Consider the following 24,701-nt stretch of genomic DNA (forward strand, 5'->3'; position numbering starts at 1 on the left):
TTAAAAACGTTTAATATATTTGAAATTTATTAGACATAAATTTAAATAAATAAATAAAACTAATATTTTATATTATTTTTCTATTTGGAATTTTGTATTTTATATTTCTTAGTTAATGAACAACTTTTTTTTTTTTAATTATATTAATTTCACTCTTTTGAATATTGATAGAATTAATTTTTGGTCTCTAAAATTGAAAAACTATATTTTTTTTTTCCTTTGGTAGAACAAATTTAGAGTATGATAATTTAATATTTGATTTTCTTTGGGGATCAGTGAGAACGCTGACATTTAGTCCGGTGTCTGGCTCTAATATCATTTGTAACCGTTCAAGCTCACTGCTAGCAGATATTGTTTAGTTTGACCCGTTACGTATCGTCGTTAGTCTCAAGATTTTAAAATGTGTCTGTCAGGAAGGAAGAGGTTTTTAACACTTGGAATTCTTCATTTCCTTATTCAACCGATGTGGGATCTCACATTATCAAACGAGACTTAAGAAGCCTAATGTAGTAGACAATTCTTCCAGCCATGCAAATGGAACGAAAGTAATAATTGATTAAGTCGTATAAAGAACAAACGTTGTTGGAATCTCGGGAATTTTGTTTCCCATTGAAATTTTAATCAATTCATGGTGAATTTTTGCATTATGGTCCCTCAAAAGCTGTTTATTTTTTCTGAGACAGCAACATTGATATTAGCTAAGCTTCCATAATATCACCACCCTCACATTTATGTGGAAGAGATAGCTGCAGGTCATGATCAACAGAAGTCTAGAAAATACCTGTTGAATGATGCCATTAAAATGACCCATATATTATCCGAAAAATACCCATAAATTTTTAAAAGTTTCAATAATACCTTTAAATTTTACGACATATCTTTACAATTCGATGAAAGCTGTTTTTACCTTATTTAAAAATACGCATAAACTTTTAATAGTATTTAAAATACTATTCAACTTTAAAAAGTTTTATTAATATCATTCAACATTTTTTTAAATTCAGAAATAAATTCATGTTAATACTATATTTAAAAAATATCCATAAAATTTTTAACAAACATCTATCACTATTTACCTTTCTAAAATAAAAATAAAAGAATCTTACCATTAATATATGGATGAAAATCGTCTATCATATCAACATCTCATAGATTATTTATGGTCGTTTTAGGGATACTAATGAAACTTTTTAAAAATTTAAGAGTATTATTGAAACAAAGCCCGAAAACTTAAAAGGAAAAAGAGAACCGAAGACAGTTTATGATCAAAAGAAGTCAATATTGAAAATGCACAAATTCCTGATGGATAATGAATGGCTAGTAGTATGGGAGTTGAAGTAACATGACCAACAAGACTTCATGCATTTCTACCTTCGCTAGGCTATGAATATAGAAAATGCAGAAACGCTTATTGAACGATGAATGGCTGATAGCCTTTCAGTGTGGAAGTAAAATGACCCAGATGACTTCATACACTTGTAACTTCTGGAAACGCTATATATTTACAGTACACTAATAGTGTGTGTGTTCAGCTGGGTAATAAATTACAAATATGAAGCTGGATACTCTTAAAACTGTGGCCAATGCATACCTGATTGAGAACATTCACAGTTGATATCAAAATGAGGTGCCTTTGGCAGTAGCAGCCGACGTTGTGTATCCAACCAGCAGCTATCTTTCTTATAAAGAATGCGCCAAAATTGTCAATTCCTTTGGTGGGGCTATGAAGCTGGGGCTGAGTTCACTGACTGTACTGGGAGAAGAGATTCTTGATTGCCTCTTACGAAGATTGTCAGTTCCTTTGGTGCAACAACCATTCTCAACCACTCTTGCAGTTCTTCACCTTCTACTTTTTCTTTTTCTAGATGAGAAAACATAAATCAGAAACGAATATGAAATCTTCATCTCTAGTTTCGAGATAGATAAGGATTTCTTTGACTATCTTTTTATATCGAACGAGGGACGACAAATGATCATCTTTGTTTCTAGTTCAAGTTGCTACCTAGACCATCCTTTTGTTTCTATCTCTATCAAAATTCACGAAAAACCGAAACAAAAAAGGAAATCAGGACACTTGGGCAATATTCTCATTCCAAGGATAGAGGATAGATAACCTTCTAAATGGGCGCCCAGCCCTTCCAAGACAGCTGGGTTTGCACGCACGACTGAAAGCGCGATCTCGAGAGCAGATTGTAGCAATGCTTTAACCTCTCTTTGAACAAGATCAACAAGATGTCCCTGCTACATATATTATAATTAATATGGACAACATAGAAACATATACAATGAATTAAATATAAGAAAGAAATTGTATAAAAATAAGAACCTGATCCCTTCCCCAAGGAGCAGCTCCTCCAGACTCATCTATCCCACCACCAGCAAGCGTTGCCATGGACACAGGGCCTATTGTTTGGTTCAGACCATACTCAGCCACTGCTTTGTATGCCATGTCAGTTGCTCGTTTGATATCGTCGAGTGCGCCTGTTGAAATACGACCAGAAAAGGCTACTTCTTCTGCTGCACGTCCTCCCAAAAGCGTAACCAAACGGCCACGCAACTCATCAATGAAGAGCAAATATCTATCTTCATTTGTTGGAGGAATATAGGTAAACCCAAGTGCCCCGCCTGACCTTGGTAGTATGCTCAATTTCTGATTTAAAAAATCCACGAAATGATTTAATATTTCATGCTCGCACAACATTCACAATATAATCAACCTCATAAACTACTAAAGTGAGAGTAGAGCGTTAGTACCAAACAAATCAATAACACCACTTCCACATAAGGAACAAGTCAAATCAATTAGTCAAAATAGCAGGAATTGCTTGGTCTAGAGCCAAGTTTTCCTACTAGCAAGACAATCCAAAATTAGCACTAATGATCAAATATATCTTGAATTTGATGGCAAAAAAACACTCAGGAAAGACAACATCTTAAAAGAATCTTCAGTAGTAAGATAGACAAATTCAAGGTTAATCTGCACTAGAGCTAGAAAACGAACATCATGTCGTGCACCAGAATATTTCTATTTTTACCTCCACACGTGGCTGACCAGGTATAAGATTTGCAACAGCTGTGCCTACAACTGCATGACCAGCCTCATGTCGTGCAACTACAGTCTTCTCACTTCCTTGCAATTTGGCAGTCTTCTTCTCTATGCCCTGCAACAAACAATTTCCTTCAGTTTCTTTTAAAATATCCAAATTAAAAATCCCATCCAAATGCAAACAAGGCACTGCGTCCTTCAATCAAGAGGATCCCTCCCCGAATTCTCTTTTAGTCAATCATATCAACTCATCAGACTGATATTATTACTCCGTCCATCTATAAAATAGAGAATTTACTGAAAAAATGAGATGTTCGAAATAAACTGGATACCAAGAAACACTGAAATTCTCTCTCGGGTAGGCCCTAAAAGGAAAAGGAAGGAGACCCGTGGGTAATGAATGGGAAGATCAAAAAGTTGGAAGAAGAAAGGATTTTTTGGTAAGACGTATGGATCCTGACGTGATATATCTTCGTAATGAAAATAGAGTGAGACCAATAAAAGGTAGGATCCAAAGGCTCAGTCCCTTTTTAGTCCGCGACTCAGTCCCTTCAAAAAAGATGCTGCGCAGAATTGCAAATTTGCAAAAAAAAATCAGCTAATTAGCTCTACAGTTATTGTCTTTAAAAAGTTGATTATCTCCGAGATTGCTACCATTGCCCTTCTTTAAGGGATTCCTTTCCTTGTTTTTCTTTTGGGGCAGGTGCCTGTGAGTGTGTGTTTGTATGGCGTGTGTGTGAGAGGAAGAGAGATTTACAGCTATCGATCTCTCCACTGCTTGAATAAAATCTTCTTTTTCCACAACATTTTTGCTTTGTCTTCCAGCCAAAAGAGCAGCTTCATTAACCAGGTTTGCAAGATCTGCCCTGCATCCAGTCCAATTTAAATCATCCCATCAGACCACAAAGAACTAAGATTCAAGAACTAGAAACACGTCTCATAAAATGATGGAAACAGAATACAAAATACCCTGTAAAGCCTGTGGTCATAGAAGCAATATCAAAGAGGTTGACATCATCCGCAAGGGGGAGATCTTTCTTGGTAACATGTACTTTCAAAATTGCTTCCCTTCCAGTTCTGTCGGGTGTTTCCACCTAGAATGTTAAACAAATAGTGGAGACGACCAAAAACAAACAAAAAAAAGAAGACAAAGCTTAGATTAACTTTATCATCATTCAACTTGGGCAAGTAGCAGAACCGTAATAAAGGTCACAAACCATAACAACACGATCAAATCTTCCAGGTCGGCGAAGAGCAGGGTCTAAAATATCTGATCGATTGGTAGCACCAAGAACAATTACAGCAGCGTTGCTGTCAAACCCATCCATCTCCTGCGAAGCAATTTAAAAATCATTGAACTTATTGCTAATTAGCTAACATAATATATATTGGAAGCTGAAGACTCACGCATGGAAACCTACAGTAAGCAACTGATTCAAGGTCTGCTCCCTCTCGTCATTACTGACAATACGGAATTTACCATCACGACTTTTTGCTACAGCATCGATCTACAAGATGGGGGTTCGACATTAAGAATTTTAAAGATTCCACTAGCTTTTCAATAGTTACTATCATTGTGTTCTAACCTCATCAATAAAGATGATTGATGGTGCCTCTTTCTTCGCTCGTGCAAAGAGATCTCTCACACGAGAGGCACCCATGCCAACATATAGTTCTACAAATTCACTAGCAGAACAACTTATAAAGGGTACTTCAGCTTCGCCAGCGACTGCCTTTGCCAAAAGAGTCTTACCTGTCCCCGGAAGACCCACCTGTACAATAAAAAAAAAAAAAAATTTCATACACCAGAACCCCTCTAAATTCGCAGAGGAATGTAGGGAAGCAATCCACCAGCAGGGATGGTGTTTACCAGTCTGCAACATCTAGCCCATATAATCGTTTCCAAATATACCATTAAACATGAATATAAGCTGTAATATACTCATATACAGACGAATAGACACCTAGCCCAACTAGCAAATCATTCTATTCTAATACGACTGACATATCGATAGGAGAAGAAGACCAGTAGGGGAATGAAAATTGAACGGCTCGATAATTCTGTGTAGAAGAGCTCAACAGGGATTTTGATTAGTCAAATACTTCCCACCAAATTTCACCTTATTGGGTTTAAAAGCTAAAGGATATTATGAATGCCATAAATAAGTACATGCAAGTGTGTAGATAGTGTTACAAATACATGGACTTGGACCCCAACCATGAAATGGATATTTAGATAAAACATATATGAACTTCTAAAAAGCGTCAACCTTTTTCAAACAGAGGAAGAATTTCTGTTTAATTTGGGTAAAAAACATCAACAATGAGGGCATATGAAACATCAACAATGCATAATGTTATAGAAATGCATAGAGTGCTAACTATAAGTTGACTTCTTTGGTCCAATTTGTAAAAGAAAAAATGAGTATAAATGTCAAAGCCAAACCTTCATAAAATTCTAGAGTAGAAATAATGAATCGCACGACCGATGGGCAACTCAAAAATCACTTCAAATGTCAACAAAAAAACTCCAACGAAAACTTCTACGTTACCGAGTTTTATTATCAAACTTGCAAGAGAAACTGCAATATTCAATTTGCACATTAACCAAACAACTTGATTTATTCTTTTATTTTATAATTTTAAAGGCCTATACTAGCTAACCTAGCTTACATGCATATTGAACAATCTCAAGAGATAACCACCTAAATATACAACTCCCAAATAAACAACTTGTAAGAAATTTGACTTCCTAATTAGGTTGCTTCCATAGTTTGAACCCATACCTAAAAGAAATGGATTTATAGTTGCATTTTAGACCATTGGACCAACCAACAATGGGTATAACTTATAATATAATAACTTCATTGAAAAGAAAAGGTAAAAAATCTGAAATTTTAATGTAAAAATGGATTACGCATACACACAGTTCTTCCAGTTGGACCCTTGATAGTCCTGAGTATTCTTCCATTAAAACTCACCAGAAGGACACCTCTAGGAGGCCGAGCACCAAGTCGAATATACCTATCTGGACTCCTTAAAAATTCCTGTGAAGCATATTTATATTACATTATTACCATATAAACACTATTTCCCAAATAAATGAGAAATCTTCAAAAGTGAAATAAATGAGAAATCTTCAAAAGACTATCAATGGTACTAATGACATAATTGCTACACGAAAAGAACTAAATCTATGTCTAACATACCACGATTTCTTCAAGCTCCTCTTTAGCCTCATCAACACCAGCTACATCAGCAAAAGTTATTGATTCAACTTGTTCAGAGATTTTTGACCCACCAGAACCCCGAGACTTACGGTTCCTAATTTGACCAGCTGTATGCTAAATACAAGCAGGCACCTGATCAGAAAAAAGAGAGTACGTTTCTCAAGATGCAACAAAAAGAAGCTTGCCATCTCATACCTGTGAAAAGTTTACTGGAAACCGATGGAGAAGCCCAGCAAGCACTACAACATAGAACAAAGCTATCTGGAAATCACAAAACAAGTATATGTTTTGCAACTTTAAAACTTTGAAATAAATGGTATAGTTCAAGAACATAGCAGAAGTAAAAGAATAAAGTTAAAGTCGAATTCTTGCTCTTCAATGTTCCTATTCCTTTCTTTAATTATGACATGGTAAGAACATGCTTTTGTATAATTATGAAGATATATAGATCGTTTATGAAAGTTATTAGTTACATGTAAGTTTAAAACAAACACAACAAGAGCTCCAACAGACATTTAAAAGCCAATCAATCCATTTGTTCGTCCTCCTAGCGAAATAGTAATCACTCCGCTCTCATCAAGCTAGAACTAGAATTTGGACATTGTTTTTTTTAACAATATTAGATGCATTGAACATGAAATAAATGTTAAGAATCATGACTTTCCACAATGGTATGATATTGTCCACTTTGAGCATAAGCTCTCATGGCTTTGCTTTGCTTGCCCCAAAAGGCCTCATACCAATGGAGATGTATTCCTTGCTTATAAACCCATGAGCATCCTCTAAATTAGCTAACGTGGGACTCCCTCCCAACAATCCTCAACAATCCTCCCTTCGAACAAAGTACACCATAGAGCCTCCCCTAAGGTCTAGTAGCCCTCGAACAGCCTCCCCTTAATCGAGGTTTGACTCCTTTCTCTGGAGCTCTCGAACAAAGTACACCCTTTGTTCGACACAAGAGTCACTCTTGACTAAACCTTCGAGACTATTAATTTCTTTGTTCGACACTTGAGGATTTTATTGACATGGCTAAATTAAAGGTATGGCTCTGATACCATGTTAGGAATCATGACTCTCCGCAATGGTATGATATTGTCCACTTTGAGCATAAGCTCTCATGGCTTGCTTTGGGCTTCCCCAAAAGACCTCATACCAATGGAGATGTATTCCTTGCTTATAAACTCTTGATCATCCTTTAAATTGGCCAACGTGGGACTCCCTCCCAACCATCCTCAACAATAAATGCCCAAATAGTAATAGAAAGATATAGTAACACAATAATTGAAGCTCACCAGAGCAGAGTTCAAGAATCCATTCGACCGCTTATCCGGTGACCCAAATTCCACTGCATTTTCAAACATCTTATCATAAGGAGTTTTAATATCACTTGGCCTGGTAGTCGTATAAACGATTCTTTTAGTCGGATTAACACTTCTTATCAATGAGTCTGATTCCTGCAGCTTGCTTCCACTAATGATTTCACTTTCCTGAGTCCCTGGTTCAGACTTCAACTTAAACATGATGTTCACACCATCCACTTCCACCTTCTGTACATTATTACTGTTGATCTTGCTTAAGAAGTCACTGTATGGAACGCTTACGAATGTCGTCGTTGTCCTAGGCTCAGAGCCTGGTAATGGAATCCCGGGGCGAACCAACCGCATAACGAAAACTAAAATTCCAAGCTGTAGAAGCAAAACTCCAATCTCTTGGGCCTGAACTATAGGCTGCCACCGCCATTTTCCACCTTTAGACCACCACCAACCTCCTCCTTTTCTGTGCTTCTCCTTCCTCCGGTTTGACGAAGAACCAGAATCCGTTGTGTTCTTACTCACCCCCTGAGTTTCGCTTGGTTTAGCTTCACTTTTCTCCCCTGAACCACCTGTGGAATCACTATCCCTATCATTTGCACATATCTTGATATTCCTAGATCCGAATTTTCCCGCGAAACCTCCCCAAATGTTAAATCTATCCGAATTTTTTGAAGGCCCTAATCTATATAACTTTACAGAGGGCAAGGGCACCGAATTCGGAACAAAACGGTTTGAATTCTGGTGATACACCCTAGATTTATAACGAAGAACCCCCAATCCATTCCAACAACGAAGATTACAATTCGAATCGAGATGAAACCTGGTTCGAATTACCGGACTTAAAGACTCTACCGATGTCATTTCGAACCTCCAGAAACCGAAATCAAAATCAAAATCTCCAAATCGAACTAAGTATCTTTCCCATTATCATCTACACAAACAAAAACCAAAAATCCAAAAAAAAAATCTATGGATGTGAGCAGTGCACCTGGAACAAAAATTTCGAGTATGAAAATTGCTGCTCTAGAGAGAGAGAGAAGAGAGGGAAAAGGCGGGGAAATGTGAAGGAAAAATTCAACTTACAATCTGGACTGTCGGATGAAGTTGGGTAGGGATACTAGGCCGTTGGCTTCATTTTTACGCCTTCAACTTGGTAGCCTTATCCGTGGCCCCGCCTTTATGGGGGCTTCTTGTAAATATATAAAAACAAAAGAATTATATTAAAAAAAAAAGTTTTGTTTCTATCCTCTGCTATGCGTTTCATGGGAAGTATTGTATTCTGACTTATGGTAGCACGACACGTGTATATCAAGGGAGAAGATATTATTGGCAAATTATGTCGTTTCTCCCTCGTCAATTTTTTTATGGTCTCAATTAAAGTGTACTCTAATATTTACGTCTTTATTCGATTTTTTTTTGTTTGCTTAATTCATAGTTTGTAATAATTAATATTTGTATAGGTTTAAATATATAATAATTTTGTCTATAAATTTAATATTAATAATTTAACTATTAATTCTTATCCGGAAAAAAACTATCAAAATTAAGTATTTTATTGATTTACCATGATAAAAATAATTCATCATAAATTTTAAATTATATGGATTAAATGGTTACTTATTAAAATTTATACTTAATTATTATAAAATTTAAAATATAAAAAGTTATAAAATAAATTTAATGAAAAAAAATTTAGAGACCAATCCGTAAATTTATGAATTTATTTTTATTATTATTATTTTGAAAGATATGTTGGGTTACCGTATTAGGCGAAGTGAAAAAATAGGAGAAAATACGTGTATTTTTTCAAGTACAGGTAAAAAAAAAACATCATTAAAGAGGTTTAATCACATTATATTAATGAGCGTGAATTTAGCCAAAATTAAATATCAAAACGAGACGTCAATCACATAATTAGACAAGACGTCAATCACCGTTTTAAAGATCGATAATTAATTCTCCCATTTTTACATTATAGTAAATTTTTGATACTCTGATTCATAACTTTCGTTATCAAAATGATTTATAAGATTTAACCAAAATATAAAGATAAATCAGACCTTATAAATATATTTTATATATTTTAATTTTATCTCATATGTGATTAATATATTAAAAAATAAAGTATTATATTAAATTTAAATTTAAAATTTATGCCTAATTATATGCTATTTACTTTTTATTAGAAGATATGTTAATATTTGTTAAGATTTAAAGACCTAATAAAGTTTTTTTTTTTAATTTAAAGATAAAATAGATAAAAAAAAAGAATTGAACATAAAATTATAAAATGAAATAAAAAATATTTATATAAATTATAGGAATAAATTTACAATTTAACTGAATTTTAAACTAATCATTGGAAGGTGGATAAAGAGAAAAAACAGGATATCAAAATGCGCGCCTTCCTTCGGCTACCTGTTTGCTATTTTGTCTTACAACATTCAAAAGATAGGGCCCTGAAATTGAGGATCTCTCTTCTCTGCTCATCGCCAATCGAAACATTTTCTAAAAATGAAGAACGAAGAATGAAGATGCAGCGATTCGGAAATGCTTCTATCAATCTTCCAACTCGTAATTTTATCGTAAGTTCTTCTCTTGACGAAGAAGATCATTCCAATTTTCAGTTTCGCCCATTTTTCTGCATCGTCATTGACCTCCGTTGTCTCGAGGACTCTTATCTTTTCTGATCGATTATTCAGATTCTTTGGTCTCTCTTGTGATTTAGCTTAGATCAGATCTTATTGTATTGAACAGAAATGGGAATCGATGCAGAAGATATCAAATTATGCGTTTGTAGAATTGTTCATCTGTCCCTTAGGGTTAGTCATAGATTTGTACAGAAGCGTCCTTATATGGCCGGTACATTGTTGTGTCTCTTCATCTTGTACATTTTTCTGCCGTCTGTTCTTAGTTTGATGTTTTACACTTCGCCATTTATTGGCTTAATTGGAATTCTCCTGGCCTTTCGGACTTCTAGAAAGTCCACAATTCGAGTTGAGAAAGTAGAAGATAAAAAAATAGAGGTCTCCAAACTGTCGACGACCACAATTACTAGAAATCGTAGCGCCTACTTACGAAATGCAACCAGTCGGCGACAACGATTCAAAGAAAAGAGTGAAGCATGGAGACCAGAAGCTACAATCAATGCTTCCGGAGGAAGCACGGATCTGTCGGCTGAATCCGATAACTCGAAATCATTGATCGAGGTGAAAGAAACACAATCTATTGACTCTGTAAATAATAAATCTGGTCATTGTACGTCAGTTGAGGAAGATATTGAAGTTTCCAATAAAGAAGAACCGATTTTAGGCTCGGAGTTAGAAGTAAAACCTGATGTCGTAGCTTGTGATGGCTTAAGCTCCCAGGCTAATAAATCTGATAGCGGTGGCGATGAGACGAAGAATGAAAGCTCGGAAGATCCAGAGGATGAGGATGAAGAGGAGGCTCGAGAGAATAGGAATAAAGCTGTGGAGTGGACAGAAGATGATCAGAAGAATTTGATGGATCTTGGGCTTTCAGAGATTGAAAGGAACAGAAGATTGGAGAGCCTTATTGCGAGGAGAAGAGCCAGAAAGTTGTACAGACGAAAAAATGAAGAAACTGCTCTAACAGTCGACATTTTTCCTCCAGGTCAAATTCCCAAAATTATCGCTACAAGGAATGGTCTGCTCAATTTGGTAGATGGTTGTAGAGAGATGGAAGGCGTGTCATGGCCTGGTTCTGCTCCTTCTATTTTGTTGCCAACCAGAAATCCTTTCGATCTTCCATATGATCCACATGAAGAGAAGCCAAATCTTATGGCGGATAGTTTTCAACAGGAATTCACAGCAGCCCACCAAAAGGAATTAGCATTCTGCAGACACGAGAGCTTTTGTTTTGGACTCGCTTACCCAGAAGAAATTGGGGGACTGGGATACCACCCCAGATATCGAAGACCTTCAAGTAATATAATTAATTCTCCTTTCACTTTTTGTTTTTTCTGCATCTTCTTATTTCATTACTAACTGTTTACGAACTATAAGTATTAACGAATGATTTTTTTTTTTTTTTTTTTGTTGTATTGTACGAAAAGAAAATATAAGTTAAATTGTATTCTGATTCCTGTGACTTTTTTTTGTTACAATTTGGTTCTATGAATTTTTTTTTTTTTTGTTATTTCATTTTGGTCTCTGAATTGTTCTATTCTGGTTTTTGAACATTTCCTGTTGGGTATAAACTTATGAATTGTTTCTTTCGAATATTGTTCAAGTTTTTAGAAGCCCCCACCCTTACATTTCCTGTTTGTTTTAGTTTCGATTGCAGATAAAGGCGAGCACGATTGGCTAATTGAACAGCTATTATTTAAAAGCGATCAAGTCCCCCGCCGTGAAAAAGACCCTACTGATATAGAAACCAGAAGCATTCAAACTGAAGATTCAACACAAACCAGAGATGCTAATTCAATGGAGCTTGAAAGCGATCAAGAGAAGGAGATTCCGCCAGATTCCGAGAGTGAACTTGAAATGGAACCAGAACTGATGCAAGACGGTAATAGCCAATCAAGTCATTCATCTTCATTGGACAAACCCGAAGATTTGATCTGTGATGATGTCAGAGTAGTTTCAAAAAGCACTGAGTCAACATTGAGCAGTGCAGTGAACAAAAACTTGAACTGCAGAGTACTAAAGAGCAAATTAATAAAGGAGACGCTCTGTGAGTTTAGCCCCATGGCATTTGATAAGAACAAAATGGAGGAGCGTTTTCCCTATCCAGATAAAGTGGTGTGTCACACTCCAACTTACTCCATTGCTTCTGACATGCAAGTAGAGGTCTCTGAAATTGGCTCCCCTCCGACTGTGGATGGGAACAATACTGATGGAGAATCGTTGAACCCTGACTGGGAGATTGAAAAGGAGGCAAGTTTTGGAGGTGAACAAGATGACTTGGGTCAGTTGATGGAGGTGCGGTTTAATGAGATTGTATCGGGTGTACAGGAGGAAAAAGTAAAGGCATTGAGTGTCAAAGAAGCATCGTCCCCTAAAACTATTAAAAGTCCAATGGCCGAGGAGCTGGTGGATCATCCTTCTCAAGTTGTCCCTCAAATGCCTGAGGTCAGTCTCTATCTTCATGCAATTTTGATTGATTTGAGGTCTGTCTCTATCTTCATGCAATTTTGATTGATTTGAGGTCTGCTAACCATGAATTTGACATACCCAACAAAAGTAACCAAAAGGAACAAATGAATTTTATGCAGATATTTCACTGAAATTGTTTGAATTGTAACTGCAATGTGTATCTACTTTACATACGTTCCGAAAGAAATTACAAACTTATAAAACATATGCTCCTTGGTCTCCGTTCATGATTACAACATACTGCTGATTCACTTTGTTGCAGGAATTGTCTTTTCCCACAGATGATGATGAAGAAGCGATAAGTTGCGTTGCTGACCAAATAAATCCAGAAGCTCTAGTGAACTTGGAAAACGTGGCAAAAACCAGTGAAGAGGTAGACGATGGATTGGAGATATTGGTCAAACAAGAGGACGATGGAAATAGAACAGGATCTTTGGAGGAGACTGACCGAAATTCTAGCAATTCTTTTAATGTTGGTTCAGAGGATTCTTCTGGATGTCAAGCCCACTTGCACCATGAACATTCAGAAGAAGGAAACAAAGATATGGATCAAATTACTGGGAATGGAGATCTAGGCTGTGCTCATAAACATCTAGAAGAAGAAATCAAAAGCAAGGATCAAATTACTGGCAGTGGAGATCTTGGCCGGGCTCATGAACATTCAGAAGAAGGAAGTAAAAACACAGATCAAATTACTGGCATTGGAGATGTTGTAGAGCCAAGAAAGGTTGAAGAACAATTTGAGTTTATTCACGACAATAAGAATGAACCGAATGTCATGGAAGCTGAATTACAGTGTTCTAAAAATTCCTTGAAATTGCCTGTAGAGGACGACTCGGTCACTTATGGAGGAGTGCCTCTTGCTTTCAATGACATAAACACTTCAGAAAATCCACAAAGTGAATTTCAGAAGTCTATTGAAGATCTTGTAGAGCCAAGAAAGGTTGAAGAACAATTGGAATTCATTGAAGACAATAAGAATCAACCAAATGCCGTGGAAGCTGAATTACAAAGTTCTAAAAATTCCTTGAAATTGCCTGTAGAGGACGACTCGGTCACTTATGGAGGAGTGCCTTTTGCTTTCAACGACATAATGTGTTCTAGCGCTTCAGAAAATCAAGTAAGCGATGTACAAAGTGAATTTCAGAAGTCTAATGAAGCTTTTGTAGAGCCAAGAAAGATTGAAGTACCATTGGAGTTGAAACAAGACAATAAGAATCAACTAAATGCTGTGGAAATTGAATTCCAGAGTTCTAAAGATACCTTGAAATCAACTATGGAGGACGACTTGGTTAATGATGGAGGAGTGCCTCTTGAAATAGTCTCTGATGCATCACAGAATCAAGTAAATGCTGTGCAAAGTGAATTTCAGAAGCCTAACGATGTCATGAAATCAACAGTGGAGCAAGACTCGGTCACTGAAAGAGAACTTCTTGATACCACAGCAGGATTATCTCCAGAGTCTTCAATGGAAAAACAAGTCCATATGGACAAGGTTTCCTTATCGCAGGTTTGGTCTCGAACATAATAAATTTCTCTGTTGTTCTGAATTTCTAGATTTTAGTTTTATGATTACTACACTTCTGCTTATAAAATTACTTTTCATTTTTAGAAATACTTTTTGAAATGTTTCCCAAAATTTTAAAAGTATATCTGAAAGTTGATGGGAGAACAAAGAAATACCAAACTATATAAATGTGGTTCTAGAAATAGAAAGGGTGGGGCCTGGATTTGAACCTTTAACCTAAAGGGTAGGTTGCTATGCTCGTGTGGTATGCACAATGGCTCGAGATGAATTTAAGTTGGGCTTTGAAACAAGAGATTCTCAGTGAAATAAGCACTTTTAGAGGAAGAATCAATGACATACTTCTCCTAAAAGTCCTAGAGGTACTCCCAAGGATTAGCTTTGTAAGTGCTTAAAAACATTATTTTTGTAATTAAAAAACATTTCGTAAGCACTTGAAATGTTCATCGAAACAGGTGCTTAAAATTTGCAAAGTCACTTATGACATCTAATCAAACAAGGATCACGTCACTTGAAGTATTCCTTATAAGGGTGTGGAAACATCTCCCTAGTGGATGCGTTTTAAAACTTTGAGGGGGAATGAAGCATTTCTTATAAGGGTTTGGAAATCTCTCCCTAGTGGATGCATTTTAAAACTTTGAGGGGAATCTCAGAAGAAAAACCTAAAGAGGACAATATGTACTAGCGGTGGGCTTGAGTTGTTACAAATGGTATCAGAGCCAGGCATCGGGCGGTGTTCCAGTGAAGACGCTGGCCCCCCAAGGGGGGTGGATTGTGAGATCCCACATCGGTTGGAGCGGTGAACGAAGCATTTCTTATAAGGGTGTGGAAACCTCTCTCTAGTCGACGCGTTTTAAAACTTTGGGGGAGTACGGAAGGGAAAGTTCAAAGATGACAATACCGGCTAGTGATGAGCTTGAGCTATTACAATATGAAAATTTCTTAAAATATTTTTAATGAGTCTCTCGTAAAAGTCATTTCAAACTTACTGATAACCACTCCAAACTCACCCATGACTCGACATAACACAAATCACTTGCATTGTTCTTTGTATGTTTTATTTTGACTTTTAATTCATTTTAACAGGATCCCATCGTGTTCCATGAGAATAACCCAAAAACCGTGGAGAAGGATGATAATAAGCCTGCTGATTCCTTCGAAGTCGAAAACGAGTTCATCAAAGACCTTTCAGAACAAAAGGGTGAAAAATTCAACTTGGATGCCAAGCATGAACTTGAAAAAACAAATCAGAATTTGAGCTCACCAAACTCAGAGCTCAATGTTGATGTGAAAATCGCAGAAGAGGTAATTCTTCCTTTTGTCTCCAGATATTATTATCTTTCAAATTTCAAATCTAAATATCAATGCAGACAATAAAACCGAGACCTCAATTCTGTTTTCACCATCTTTTTACAATGATTTTTATTTTTCTTAAAAAAAATCATTTAAATTCTTAGCCCAAAACTATTTCTTTTATTTTCGAAACTTGAATTTTGAGAACGTTCATAAAAAGTAGATAAAAAAATCAGTGGATAGAAGAGATATCTATAAGCTTATTAGTATTTATATTCGATAAATTGTTCATCTAATGATTATTATTTCTTGGTATATCATAAATATTTGTAAATGTCATAATATATGTCGATAGGTAGCAGCAGCAGCTAACCCTCTAGCAGAAACCACAGCCAAAGAAGTTTGAAGTTGAAACTGAACCAACACCCATTACCAACAAAAACATGGAAGCTGTTGGAGGTAATATATTGTAAATTTCATAAATAAAAAAAGAAGAAAAAGAAAAAAAGAAAACAAGAATCTGATGTTGAGGATGATGCCATGGAAAGTTGCTCCAGAGATTTGACTGGCGACCCCTTCAATCTAAGAGCAAATGTAATGGGCCTGCAAAAGCCCACATGTTTGGCCCATGAAAGCCCAGTAGATTCTTCATTGTCCCTGAGTGGTGGCTTGTTATTTTGTAGTAGTCATTTATGACTGAAGTTATTTTAAGACTGAAGTTATTGATTAGTTGTAACTAAAATCAAATGTAATTAATAGTCCGATAATTATTATTAAATCTCCTATTGATGATGATTTTCAAATGATTAGGTTGAGTCGTCGCTTTTCTAAGAAGATTCATGTCGTCTAGGGTGTGTTTATTTACCGACCACGGGGTGAAACAGTCTTATCTTACAAATAGTCTTATTTTACCTATTCTTTTCGAGATACAACTTGTGTGTGAGCGTGTGCGAGCTCAAAGCTCTACAACAAATAATGTTTTTAGTCAATTGCGGTACTCGAGGTTATTTATTTAAAAAGGTAGACTCTAATAAACAATACATATTAAAGCGTTTGATCATAAATTTAGTTCATAAACTTTTAAGTTCTATTTGATTTATAAAAATTAAAGTTTCAATTTTATGTTTAATAAGTATCTATAACCTTTAAATTTTATGTTTAATAAGTATCTAAATTTAAAAAATAATTGATAATTGATATATGTTAAAATGGATTAAAAAAAAAAAAAAAAAGTCATCAGGTCAAAAATGAAGAATTTATGGATTCATTGTCATAAAATTTCTTAAACAGGTAAAAAAATAAAAAATAAATTTAAATTGAGTTGGAAATGGTAAAATGTTTATCCATTCATTTAACTTTAATCGAGTATATATAACTTTTAACAATATAAATTTAAATTAAATAACTTTTTTAACATTTAATTGATAATTTTTTCTTCTAGTGATATTCACATTTTGAATATGGGAAAAAATGAGTTGGAAATGCTAAATTCGTGGATTCCTACACCAAAAATTTAATTCTAACAGAATTGAAAATTTTGAGTCTTTGTCAAAAGTTGAAAAGCAACCAAAACAAGATGCCTTGTTTAGATACTAAATTGATGGCTATATTAGTCAAGCTGCGTCTGTAACCAAAACAAGATACTTCTTCTTCATTCCGCATTGCGTTGCGCGTTCTTCATAGCTCCAGCTCAGAGGAAAAAAGAAGAAATGGAGTCTACCAATTACATCTACAGGAATCCTAACGCATCCGTAGAAGATCGGATCAAAGATCTTCTCTCGCGGATGACTTTGGCGGAAAAAATTGGTCAGATGACTCAAATCGAGCGCACTGTGGCCACTCCCTCTGCCCTTAGGGATTTCGCGATCGGTAATTCCCTCGATTGCCGATCCATTTCGGTAATTCGTTGCTTGTGTTCTTCAATTCCATTGCCTGATTGCTCTGATTTGTACTGTGGCGGTTTGATTTGTAGGGAGCGTTCTCAGTGCCGGCGGTAGCGCGCCTTTTCATCAAGCGGTTTCGTTGGATTGGGCGGAGATGATTGACCGGTTTCAGCATTCGGCGCTTCAGTCGCGGCTTGGAATTCCGATCATATATGGGAGCGATGCTGTCCATGGGAATAACAATGTTTATGGTGCGACGATTTTTCCTCACAATGTTGGCCTTGGAGCCACCAGGTTAGTAAATTCTTCTTTATTATTGAATTTTGTGTTGAACTTTGAAAACCACGATGAAGTTTTTGGGGATGAACTGGTAAATCGGCTAGCAGCTTATTTGAATTCTGGAATTTGTACTCTCTTTACCGTTCATATTCATCGAATTCTTGAATTTTCTGTTTTACTTTGAAATTCACGATGACCTGTGTGGGGATGAACCGGTGAATCGGCTAACAGCTGATTCTGTTCGTTTTCTCTCTCTCTCTCTCTCTCTCTTCTTTTTCTTCTTTTTTTTGGTCTCTTTTTCTTTTTTTGTTATTTATCTCTATTTTTCATTATTATTCTGAGTCTCCGATTTTAGCAATTGGGAATAAAAAATTATATAATTTTAACGGTATTTATTTAATAAATAATCTAAAATATAAGATATTTTATTTATGCTAAAGTTTCATTAATACCTTAAAAAAAAAAAATTACCATTACGGTTCGTTCTTTTGCAGTAACAATTAATACTTTGTTTAAGAATATACCCTTAAACTTTTAAAAAGGTTTAAAAAATATCAAACTTTCAAAAAGCTTTTTAGAAATATTTAGGTTTTCAAAAATTTCTTTAATTTTCTTTAATTTTCTTTTAGAAAAATTAAAAAATATCTTTATAGTTGGCAACATGTTTCAAAATACTCATTATTTTTCAAAAGTAATATTAAAAATTTTAAAGATAATCATATATGGTAAAAACTTTTGTAACTTATTTTAATTGGATTTTTTTAATGAGATTTTTTTTTTAATTTAAGGATATTATTGAAATTTTTGAAAGATTAAAAATATTTTTAGACAAAATAGTTCATATATTTTTTTATTAATTTAGCCGGGTATTTATAATAAATTTATTAATGCATGAAAATTAAATTAAAATCTAATTATTTAATAATTTGACTTAAGAAAATTAAATTAACTGATAAGTATCAATAAATAAAATTAAGTGACGTTAATTAACTGTTGGAAGTTTATTTGATTAATTTTGATGCTTTATAATTGTTTATTAACTAATGAAAATTAATTAAAATTTGGTTGGTTATAATTATTTTAATAATTTGATTTAATAAAAATAAATTAACTGACAATAATTACTTAATAATTGTAATAAATAGTTGAAAGTAATGTCAAGAACTAAACAAAAATATTATTTATTTCTATGAAATTCTGATAGGATTTTGTGTAACATTAAATACATTTTATTCTTAAAGACTTTGGAAGAAGAGTGCATGACTAAATTAATAAAATTATTCTTAGACTTTGTACTTTTTGTAAAAAAAATGCCCATCCGTTTCAATTTTATTTTCAAAAGAAATATAAAAGAATCTCAGTATGATTTAAATGGATGATAGAGATGCTGATTTGGTTAGAAGAATCGGGACGGCAACAGCTCTTGAAGTTAGGGCGAGTGGTGTTCACTATGCATTTGCACCTTGTGTTGCTGTAAGTAGTCATGTATAACTGTATATTATGTCTGTGTTATATATAGTTTTTCTCCTTTCATAGGGTATGTCCTCTGTTAACCTAGCTTTTGTCGAGCTGAGATTGTTGGGATGATCGTAAGTTTGTAAGTAAGCAATACATCCCTATTGTATCGGCTAATTTAAGGAATGATCATGGGTTTATAAGTGAGGAATACTAACTCCATTGGTATGAGGCTTTTGGGGAAGCCCAAAGCAAAGCATGAGAGCTTAATACTCAAAGTGGATAATATCATACCATTGTGGAGAGTCGTGTTCGTCTAACATGGTATCAGAGCCATGCCCTAAACTTAGTCGTGCCAATTGGTAAATTCTCAAATATCGAACAAAGAACTCCAAAAGAAAAGAAGTCAAGCCTCCTTGAAGGCAGTAAAAAATGACCAAGACCCCAAAGGAGTCGAGACTCGATTAAGGGGAGGCGCACTTTGTTCGAGGGGAGGTGTTGGATGATGAAAGTCCCACATCGGCTAATTTAGGGAATGATCCTGGGTTTATAAGTGAGGAATACTAACTCCATTGGTATGAGGTCTTTTGGGCTGGGGAAACTAAAAGCAAAGTCATGAGAGCTTATGCTCAAAGTGGACAATAGCATACCATTGTAGAGGTTCATGATTTCTAACATGGTACTAGAGTCATGCCCTTAACTTAGCTCGGTCAAAAGAATTCTCAAGTATCGAACAAAAAAGTTGTGAGCCTCGAAGGTGTAGTCAAAAGTGACTCAAGTGTCAAATAAAGGGTGTACTTTGTTCGAGGGCTCCAGAGAAAGAGTCAAGTCTCGATTAAGGAGAGGATGTTTGACAGCTTCATAGACCTCAGAGGAGGCTCTATAGTGTATTTTGTTCGAGGAGAGGATTGTTGGGAGGGAGTCCCACATCAGCTAATTAATTAAGGAGATGATCATGGGTTTACAAGTGTGAGATCCCACATCGGTTGGAGAGGGTAACGAAGCATTCCTTATAAGGGTGTGGAAACCTCTCACTACCAAACCGTGAGACTGACGGCAGGCCAAAGCAGACAATATTTGCTAGCGATGGGTTTGGGCTATTACAATAAGTAATAAATACATTTCCATTGGTATAAGGCCTTCTGCGAAGACAAAATACAAAATCACAAGAGTTTATGTTCAAAGTGGACAATATCATACCATTGTGGAGATCCGTGATTCCCAACCATTTTCAGTCTCTACTGGAAGCATCCGTTTCACGAATGGTCTGCTAAGAAGTTTTCATTTATTATAATGTGCTGTATTCTTCCCCTTGTATGTTCTATCAGAGTGAAAAGTGTATTCACTTTAAATGATTATGTCAGGTAACCAGAGATCCAAGATGGGGAAGGTGCTATGAGAGTTACAGTGAAGATGCTGAAACTGTTAGGAAAATGACTTCCTTAGTTGAAGGGTTGCAGGGGAAGCCGCCTGAAGGGTACCCAAAGAGCTATCCATTTGTAGCCGGAAGGTATACAGAAAAGTTCACCCATATTTCCTGTTTGCTCTTAATGTTCTTGTAGATCCCTTCTAATTGTTTATTTCTACTTACCTCAGAAATAATGTTATAGCATGTGCTAAACATTTTGTTGGAGATGGGGGAACTGATAAAGGTTTGAATGAAGGAAATACCATTACATCTTATGATGACTTGGAAAGGATCCATATGGCTCCTTACCTGGACTGTATAGCTCAAGGAGTTTCAACTGTTATGGCATCTTATTCGAGCTGGAACGGACGCCCGCTCCATGCCGACCGTTTTCTGCTGACAGAAGTTTTGAAAAATAAGCTTGGGTTTAAGGTACATTGGACATTGATCTTTTCTGCTACTTATTTATTGTGTTTGTATTTGTTAGACCCAAATGGGCTTCTTGTCGTCTGTCACGCGGTCATAGGGGTTGATCATGGGTTTATAAGTAGGAATACATTTCCATTGGTATGAGGCCTTTTGGGAAAACCAAAAGTAAAGCCACGAGAACTCATGCTCAAAGTGGACAATATCATATACCATTGTGGAGAGTCGTGATTTCTAACATGGTACTAGAGCCATACCCTTAACTTAGCCATGTCAATAGAATCCTCAAATGTCGAACAAAGAATCCTTGAAAGTGACTCAAGTATTGAATAAAGGGTGTACTTTGTTCGAGAGCTCCAAAGGAGTCAACCCTCGATTAAAGGAAGGCTATTTGAGGGTTCCATAGGCCTTAGGGGAGGCTCTATGGTGTATTTTGTTCGAGAGGGGGATTGTTGAGGATTGTTGGGAGATGAGTCCCACATCGTCTAATTAAGGGGTTGATCATAAGTTTATAAGTAAGAAATATATCTTCATTGGTACGAGGTCTTTCGGGGAAACTAAGACCAAAGCCATGAGAGCTTATACTCAAAGTGGACAATATCATACCATTGTGGAGAGTCGTGATTTCTGACATGGTACTAGAGACATGCCCTTAACTTAGTCATGTCAATAGAATCCTTAAATGTCGAACAAAGAATCCTTAAAAGTGACTTAAGTGTCGAACAAAGGGTGTACTTTGTTCGAGGGCTCCAGAGAAGGAGTCAAGCCTCGATTAAGGGGAGAGGCTGTTCGAGGGCTCCATAGACCTCAGGGGAGGCTCTATGATGTACTTTGTTCGAGGGGAGGATTGTTGAAGATTGTTGGACTCGCCCAGCTCTTTTTCTTTATTATTTCCTAGAAAAAAGAAGAAGCTATTACGGATACGTTCAAATAATGGGCAAAATTGGATTCAATTGTCAACTGCTCCTGCTCAGGTTTCTTCTTCTTTTATTACAGACAGAAAAGAGTCAAACAGGCAACCCAATCTATGAGTAGGTACTTCTCACCTAGTTCCTCAAGGGCGAGTAAATGAATTGAATATTTCGACCCGGACGTTTTAGGGATGCCCCTAATAACCAACGAATGGCAAGTGCTCCCACATTTGCTAATTAAGGGGTTGATCGTGAGTTTATAAGTAAGTAGTACATCTCCATTGGTATGAGTCCTTTTGGGAAAACCAAAAGCAAAGCCACGAGAGCTTATACTCAAAGTGGACAATATCATACCATTATAGAGATTCGTGGTTCCTAACATAGCTTTCTAAATGACTGTTACATTGTTTTGGTATTACTCGATGCAGGGTTTTGTTATATCCGACTGGGAAGGAATTGATCGTCTTACCCGACCAAGAGGCTCGAACTATCGATTTTGCATCTCAGCCGCAGTTAATGCTGGAATAGACATGGTAGATTTAAGGCCTTAACTACAAATTCATCATTTATTGGTTACTTGAGTTTTAAGTTATAAGTTTAAAGAACGAAATCGATGTGCAGGTAATGGTGCCGCTTCGATATGATCTGTTTATCAAAGAATTGCTGTTTCTGGTAGAATCTGGGGAGATTCCAATGGCTAGAATTGATGATGCTGTTGAACGGATATTGAGAGTGAAGTTCGTTGCTGGTGTTTTTGAACATCCTTTCAGTGATAGATCATTGCTAGACGTTGTTGGCTGCAAGGCAAGTTTCTGAGCTTTAAAAGTTTGTTCTTCTCAAACCATTTTTATCATTCATGATGCTTCGTTTCAGCTTCACCGAGATCTAGCTAGAGAAGCTGTTCGCAAGTCATTGGTTCTGTTGAGAAATGGTAAAGACCCAATGAAACCCTTTCTTCCCTTAGACAGGAAAGCCAAGAAGATTCTTGTGGCTGGTTCACATGGTGATGATCTTGGATATCAGTGTGGAGGGTGGACAATGTCATGGGATGGGATGAGTGGCAGAATCACGATTGGTATATACCTTGCTGCATCTATTCTCAATCTAGAGTTATTTTCTAGTTTTGTTTAATAATATGTAGCATTATGTGGGCTCGATCCTCTATGTGTATAAACTAGTTGTAATAGTTCAAGCCCATCGCTAGCAGATATTGTCCTCTTTGGGCTTTTCCTTTCGAGTTTCTCTCAAGGTTTTTAAATCGTGTTTGCTAGAGAGAGGTTTTCACTCCCTTATAAAGAATGCTTCGTTCCCCCTTTTCTATAAAAAATGCTTCGTTCCCCTCTCCAACTAACGTGGGATCTCACAATCCACCCCCCTTCGAGTTTAGCGTCCTTGACCGCTCGAAGGGGGTGGATTGTGAGATCCCACATCGATTGAAGAGGGGAACGAGTGCCAGTGAGGACGCTGGGCTCCGAAGGGGGTGGATTGTGAGATCTCACATCGGTTGGAGAGGGAAATGAATCATTCTTTATAAGGGTGTGAAGACCTCTCCCTAGACCCTTGGTTCTGAAGGGGGTGGATTGTGAGATCCCAGATCAGTTGGGAGGGGAATGAAACATTCTTTTTAAGGGGTAGAAACCTCTCCCTAGACGTGGGCCCCAAAGGGGGTGGATTGTGAGATCCCACATCGGTTGGAGAGAGGAGCATACCATTTTTTTATAAAGGTGTGGAAACCTCTCCTTAGACTTAGATCCCGAAGAGGTTGGATTGTGAGATCGCACGTTGGTTGGAGAGGGAAACAAAACATTATTTATAAGGGTGTAGAAACCTCTCCCTAGATGCTGGGCCTCGAAGGGGGGTGGGATTGTGAGATCTCACATCGGTTGGAGAGGGGAACGAAACATTCTTTACAAGGGTGTGGAAACCTCTCTCTAGATGCTAGGCTTCGAAAAGGGGTGGATTGTGAGATCCCACGTCGTTGGAGAGAAGAACGAAGCATTCTTTATAAGAGTGTGAAAACCTCTCCCCAACAAACACGTTTTAAAAACTTTAAGGGGAACCTCGAAAGAGAAAATCCAAAGAGAACAATATCTGCTAGCGGTAGGCTTGGGTTGTTACACTAGTTGAGCTATGTTCAAGTTATTGAACCTAAGTGATTGTTATCGTTCTTAGGTACCACCGTCTTAGATGCAATCAAAGAAACGGTTGGAGACGAAACAGAGGTAATATACGAGGAATATCCATCAACAGACACCTTGAATGATCGAGATATATCTTTTGCTATTGTGGTTATTGGTGAAAGTCCATACGCCGAATTCACCGGCGACGACTCGAAGCTCATTATACCGTTCAACGGAAATGACATTGTAAAAGCAGTTGCTAGCAAAATCCCCACACTGGTAATTATAGTATCTGGTAGACCTCTTGTTTTAGAGCCAACAACCATGGAGAATGTTGAAGCTCTCATTGCTGCTTGGCTTCCTGGAAGTGAAGGAAGCGGTATCACCGACGTTATCTTTGGCGATTACGATTTCACGGGTCGATTACCAGTTACGTGGTTTAGAACGATCGAGCAACTCCCAGTCCATGCTGAGAATAATTTGCAAGATTCATTATTCCCTTTTGGCTTTGGGTTAACACATGGTAAGGAGAAATCTCATGAGTGATCATATGAGTTCAGTCATGAACTGAATATATATTCCGCTGATAGTTTGTGGGGGAGTTTGTATGCCTTGTTTTTAGTTCAATAAATTTGGCTCAGTTTTCTGTTGGAATCGTGTAGAGTCAGTAGATATTGTTTGTTTTAGCCCGTTAT

At 36.5% G+C, this 24,701-nt stretch overlaps 3 protein-coding genes across 5 annotated transcripts; 2 read left to right on the forward strand and 1 right to left on the reverse strand.

The window, feature by feature from the left end:
- Window positions 1-1,281: 1,281 nt before the first annotated feature.
- On the reverse strand, window positions 1,282-8,765 carry LOC111464787 (ATP-dependent zinc metalloprotease FTSH 9, chloroplastic-like). Of its 3 annotated transcripts, XM_023109019.1 has the most exons (14): window positions 8,673-8,765; window positions 7,569-8,520; window positions 6,472-6,537; window positions 6,256-6,390; window positions 6,028-6,093; window positions 4,633-4,818; window positions 4,468-4,554; window positions 4,264-4,377; window positions 4,016-4,140; window positions 3,804-3,912; window positions 3,036-3,161; window positions 2,327-2,650; window positions 2,115-2,241; window positions 1,282-1,861 (listed from the first exon to the last, which is right to left on the reverse strand). In XM_023109019.1, exons 2-14 carry the CDS (start codon window positions 8,448-8,450, stop codon window positions 1,722-1,724), a joined length of 2,487 nt encoding a protein of 828 aa, XP_022964787.1. In that variant the 5' UTR covers window positions 8,451-8,520; window positions 8,673-8,765; the 3' UTR covers window positions 1,282-1,721. The 3 variants fall into 3 exon arrangements, with proteins under 3 accessions (XP_022964787.1, XP_022964788.1, XP_022964786.1); XM_023109020.1 differs by lacking the exon at window positions 8,673-8,765 and having other exon boundaries at window positions 2,115-2,238; window positions 7,569-8,664; XM_023109018.1 differs by lacking the exon at window positions 8,673-8,765 and having other exon boundaries at window positions 7,569-8,664.
- A 1,254-nt stretch (window positions 8,766-10,019) lies between these two features.
- LOC111464786 lies at window positions 10,020-16,257 on the forward strand. Its single transcript, XM_023109015.1, has 5 exons — window positions 10,020-11,534; window positions 11,883-12,682; window positions 12,969-14,216; window positions 15,318-15,536; window positions 15,880-16,257. Exons 1-5 carry the CDS (start codon window positions 10,349-10,351, stop codon window positions 15,928-15,930), a joined length of 3,504 nt encoding a protein of 1,167 aa, XP_022964783.1. The 5' UTR covers window positions 10,020-10,348; the 3' UTR covers window positions 15,931-16,257.
- Window positions 16,258-17,175: 918 nt separating this feature from the next.
- Window positions 17,176-24,692, forward strand: LOC111464917 (beta-glucosidase BoGH3B-like). The gene is made up of 9 exons (XM_023109198.1): window positions 17,176-17,393; window positions 17,497-17,701; window positions 19,069-19,159; window positions 20,506-20,651; window positions 20,738-20,981; window positions 22,315-22,419; window positions 22,508-22,690; window positions 22,760-22,961; window positions 24,059-24,692. The coding sequence occupies exons 1-9, from the start codon at window positions 17,234-17,236 to the stop codon at window positions 24,550-24,552; spliced, it is 1,830 nt and encodes a 609-aa protein (XP_022964966.1). The 5' UTR covers window positions 17,176-17,233; the 3' UTR covers window positions 24,553-24,692.
- Window positions 24,693-24,701: the final 9 nt, after the last annotated feature.

Source organism: Cucurbita moschata, unplaced genomic scaffold, assembly GCF_002738365.1.
Source record: "Cucurbita moschata cultivar Rifu unplaced genomic scaffold, Cmos_1.0 Cmo_Scf00031, whole genome shotgun sequence".
NCBI classification, from domain to species: domain Eukaryota; kingdom Viridiplantae; phylum Streptophyta; class Magnoliopsida; order Cucurbitales; family Cucurbitaceae; genus Cucurbita; species Cucurbita moschata.

Coding starts and splice junctions, on each gene's coding strand:
- LOC111464787 (XM_023109019.1), bottom strand. CDS start 8,450: ATGACATCGGTAGAGTCTTTAAGTCCGGTAATTCGAACCAGGTTTCAT. Junction 6,538..7,568: donor GATTCTTGAACTCTGCTCTG/GTGAGCTTCAAT, acceptor TGTGATTTCCAG/ATAGCTTTGTTCTATGTTGT. Junction 2,242..2,326: donor CTCCTTGGGGAAGGGATCAG/GTTCTTATTTTT, acceptor TAATATATGTAG/CAGGGACATCTTGTTGATCT.
- LOC111464786 (XM_023109015.1), top strand. CDS start 10,349: ATGGGAATCGATGCAGAAGATATCAAATTATGCGTTTGTAGAATTGTT. Junction 12,683..12,968: donor TTGTCCCTCAAATGCCTGAG/GTCAGTCTCTAT, acceptor ACTTTGTTGCAG/GAATTGTCTTTTCCCACAGA. Junction 14,217..15,317: donor ACAAGGTTTCCTTATCGCAG/GTTTGGTCTCGA, acceptor TCATTTTAACAG/GATCCCATCGTGTTCCATGA.
- LOC111464917 (XM_023109198.1), top strand. CDS start 17,234: ATGGAGTCTACCAATTACATCTACAGGAATCCTAACGCATCCGTAGAA. Junction 17,394..17,496: donor CCTTAGGGATTTCGCGATCG/GTAATTCCCTCG, acceptor TTTGATTTGTAG/GGAGCGTTCTCAGTGCCGGC. Junction 22,691..22,759: donor TAGACGTTGTTGGCTGCAAG/GCAAGTTTCTGA, acceptor GCTTCGTTTCAG/CTTCACCGAGATCTAGCTAG.